Source organism: Manis pentadactyla, chromosome 2 (genome assembly GCF_030020395.1).
Source record: "Manis pentadactyla isolate mManPen7 chromosome 2, mManPen7.hap1, whole genome shotgun sequence".
Lineage (NCBI taxonomy): Eukaryota > Metazoa > Chordata > Mammalia > Pholidota > Manidae > Manis > Manis pentadactyla.
In genome coordinates, this window is record NC_080020.1 from 173,934,074 (window position 1) to 173,938,023 (window position 3,950).

At 59.6% G+C, this 3,950-nt stretch overlaps 1 protein-coding gene across 2 annotated transcripts; it reads left to right on the top strand.

Moving 5' to 3' along the window:
* The first annotated feature begins 320 nt into the window (after positions 1-320).
* Positions 321-3,407, top strand: EGR4 (early growth response 4). Of its 2 annotated transcripts, none has more exons than XM_036930713.2 (2): positions 321-1,153; positions 1,551-3,407. In XM_036930713.2, exons 1-2 carry the CDS (start codon positions 709-711, stop codon positions 2,855-2,857), a joined length of 1,752 nt encoding a protein of 583 aa, XP_036786608.2. In that variant the 5' UTR covers positions 321-708; the 3' UTR covers positions 2,858-3,407. The 2 variants fall into 2 exon arrangements, with proteins under 2 accessions (XP_036786608.2, XP_036786609.2); XM_036930714.2 differs by having other exon boundaries at positions 958-1,153; positions 1,554-3,407.
* Positions 3,408-3,950: the final 543 nt, after the last annotated feature.

Here is a 3,950-nt window from a genome sequence, read left to right on the forward strand (position 1 = left end):
GATGTGGCTTCCTCAGGAGGTAGGTGGGTAGGGAAAAGAGAGGTTTTTGCTTCTCAATTTGGAATATACTTTTCTGTAGTAATTTACTTTTTTCCTCACCATTAGCAAGTATTATGTTCCTTATAATTTAGGTAACATATTTTTTGTAGAACAAACTAAAAAAAAAAGACAGTTAACAAAATGAAAAAAAATAGAGGTGCTAGCAAACAATGGATAATGGTGATAATCTCTATGGTTTACTGTGTGCCCTTGTGCATAGAACTTCACATACTCAAGCCCAGTTACTCTTCGTTGCACATTTGCGAAGTAAATATAATATCTCTAGGTCGCAGGTGAGGCCGCTGATGTCCCTCCCGGCAGATTAAATGATACAGAAGTGGCAGAAAGTGGATTCGAACCCGAAGTTGTGGCATCCCAAAGTCACGTGCTCTTTCCTCGGCTGCCTTCCGCTTCTGCCTCCAGGCGGGAAGCGCACTAACTGGTCGTTGGGCCTCACTCGGCGCAGCGCCCGGGCCAAGCGCACCCGCGGCCCCGGCACGCACAGGGCTCCACGCTTGGGGAGCGCGCGCGCACGCAGCGGCACGGGCTCGGCAGCGGCGGCGGCGACGACGTCACGGCCCGAGTTTTCCTTTTCGGGAGTCCCCGGCAAACATCCTGTGTCCATGTTTGGGCATTTACGTCACGACGGCAGGGCCGGGGCCTCCCGAAATGGCAGTGGCCCGGGGAGTCGGAAGCCCGGAGCCAGCGCCGCCGCTGCTATATAAGTGGGGGGGCCAAGGATTGGGGGAGCCCGGCTGCGCTTTGGAGAGGCGAGGAGCTGCCGCCCGAGGCTGGTCTCGGCTAGCAAGGGCTCCTCGGCCTCGCAACCACTTTCCCAGAGGTGAGCCCCTGGAGCCAGGAGCCCGGGTGCCCAGGTCTGCGAGGCGTGGGGCACCCCGACTGCCGGCCTCCTCGCCACCCGCGTCCTCTCAAGCCCAGCGGGCGAGGCCCCCGGCGCCCCGCAGTCGCCGCCGCGCCATGCTCCACCTTAGCGAGTTTTCCGGCCCCGACGCGCTCTTAGCCAAGTCCACCGAGGACTGCTGCGCCGAACCCTGCACCGAATTGTCCCGGCTGTCGGCCAGGGACGCGCCAGCGACCGCCGGCTACTCCGGAGGTAAGGAGCGCGGCCGAGGGTGCTCAGACGGCTGCGCAGCTCGGGGGTGCACGGTGCCTGAGAACCGTCAGGAACTGGGACGCTGGACCTGTGGGGGCAGGGGCGGTAAGAGGTTCGGGGGTACTGGGGTTCGCACTGCCATTCCCACCCCCAGTGGGCCACCAGCGCCTCCGCAGGAACCCGTGCGTGTATCCAGGCGTCCTTTTGCCTGTGCACGTGTGTTTTGCGTGTGCATGTTTGTGTGCGCGTCTGGGGCGTATGTCGGCTTCGGCTGGATCAGATGTGCAAAAGGCACTTTGTATGTGTCAGTGCGCACCAAGGGCTTCGTGGACTAGGGCTGCGGACTCTAGGGCGCGCCCTTTGATGTGCCAGGAGCTGATTGTTGCTCCCCCCTCAGCAGGCGACTTCTTGAGCTGGGCTTTGAGCAGCTGCGGCGCCGGGGGGGATTTAGCTGATTCCTGCTTCCTGGAGGGGCCTGCACCCACACCCCCTCCCGGCCTCAGCTACAGCGGTAGCTTCTTCATCCAGGCAGTGCCCGAACACCCGCACGACCCGGAGGCACTCTTCAATCTCATGTCGGGCATCCTAGGTCTGGCATCTTTCCCCGGCCCGGAGGCGGCAGCATCCCGCTCTCCGCTGGACGCCTCTTTTCCCGCAGGCCCCGACACCTTGTTGCCGGGTCCGCCGGACCTTTACTCCCCGGATCTGGGCTCTGCCACCTTCCCAGAGGCGCTCTGGGAGGTCTCGTCCTCAGCGGGCACCCCTTCACAGTGCTTGTATGAGCCTCAGCTCTCCCCGCCCGACGTCAAGCCAGGCCTCCGCGCCCCTCCGGCCTCACCAGCTCCGGACACTGCCTCGGCCTTCAAAGGTCCTTACGCTCCCTGGGAGCTGCTCTCAGGGAGCTGTGGGTCACAGGGAGTTTACCAGGGCGCGCCCGAGGCCCGTTTCCCTCCGATGGGAACCAAGATTGAAGACCTGCTGTCCATCAGCTGCCCCGCGGAGCTGCCGGCCGGTCCGGCCAACAGACTTTACAACACGGGGGTCTACGACGCTTTCCCGCTGGCCCCGGGTGACTTAGGGGAGGGGACCGAGAGCCTCCCGGAGCTCCTGACCCCTCCTAGTGGGGAGGGGGGGAGTACCGGCGACAATGGAGAGTTTCTGGCCAGCACGCAGCCTCAGCCGTCTCCGCTGAGCCTCCGCAGCGCCACGGCGGACTTCTCGAAACCCCTGGTGACAGACGTCTCTGGAAGCAGCGGCGTACCTGAGCCTCCTGGGCCACCGCCTCAGGCTCCATTTCCCCCTGCCAAAGCGCGGCGCAAGGGGCGCAGGGGCGGCAAGTGCAGCGCGCGCTGCTTCTGCCCGCGGCCGCATGCCAAGGCCTTTGCTTGCCCTGTGGAGAGCTGTGTGCGCAGCTTTGCGCGCTCCGACGAGCTCAACCGCCACCTGCGCATACACACGGGCCACAAGCCTTTCCAGTGCCGCATCTGCCTCCGCAACTTCAGCCGCAGCGACCACCTTACCACACACGTGCGCACTCACACAGGCGAGAAGCCTTTTGCTTGCGACGTGTGCGGCCGCCGCTTCGCGCGCAGCGATGAGAAGAAACGGCACAGCAAGGTGCACCTCAAGCAGAAGGCGCGCGCCGAGGAGCGGCTCAAAGGCCTTGGCTTTTACTCATTGGGCCTCTCCTTCGCCGCCCTGTGAGGGGAGAAATGGGTTTGTAAATTGGGGCGTAGCCGTCCGGCGCGCACAAAAAGACCTGGCCTGACCCCACCCCCGCCTCTCCACTCCTCTTCCTGTCACGCCCGGGGGCCGGCTTGGTCCAGCTTCCAGTTCCCGTGAAGCGCCCACTGCACACGCCCTTCAGCACCAGCTCCGTGGACAGCTCCCAGGGCCCAGGCGCTGTGTCCCGCGTTAGCTGCGCTTTGGGAAAATCCCTCTCAGGTCACCCACTGAGTAGGCATTTCCTTGGGACTTAAGACAGTCTTTTGTACTTGGCTTGGCGCACGCCCCACGCCCTCCCCTAACCCCACCCCACCCCCAGAGACAGGCTGGGGCAGCGCAGAGCCGGTCTCGCGCGGGATTTTGTACAGCAGTGTCGTTTCCAGCAGCCATTGGATGTAACGTTTTGCTTTGGGGTTATTTCCTTTTTGTTGTTGTTAATTTTGTAAAGCAGACGCTACTCTCAAGCAGTTGACAAAACTGTTTATTTTTGCAATTAAAAGTATCGTGCTAAAAGCTTACTGATTTGCCATCCAAGCTTCTGACCCTTCCCCCCAACCGCTCACTGCCCCTGGAGAATATGTGCCAGAAGAGAAAGGAGAGCCTCACGCTAATGGAGTCAGTATGCACCTAAAGTCAGGCACTGTGGCACATAGAAGGCATTCAATAAATATGTACTGAATTAAGGAATAGATTTAATCACAGCTGACCTAAGGGCTCAAGGTGTTTCTGGAAATGGAGCGTGGCTGAGAGGTTTAGGTGTTAAACATTATGCACATGTTATCTTCCTTAATTCTCACAATCTTGAGTGCAGCAGTCAGATACTCTGTTTCAAAGATGAGGAAGCAAAGTAGGTAACCTGCTGGGTAACCCAGCCAGTAACAGACAGGGTCAAATTCAGATCTGTCTGGCTCCAAAGCCAGTGCTCTTTTTCAAATCCCAGAATGGAGGCACCTTATCTTAATAGCACTATTTGGAAAGGCTTCTTACCAGGAGATGAAATAGGTTGGGCAACTAGAAGGAGCCCCAGGGAGTAGCGACAGCAACACAAGACTGCAGTATTTCAGCACTATGA

Coding starts and splice junctions, on each gene's coding strand:
- EGR4 (XM_036930713.2), top strand. CDS start 709: ATGGCAGTGGCCCGGGGAGTCGGAAGCCCGGAGCCAGCGCCGCCGCTG. Junction 1,154..1,550: donor GACCGCCGGCTACTCCGGAG/GTAAGGAGCGCG, acceptor CTCCCCCCTCAG/CAGGCGACTTCTTGAGCTGG.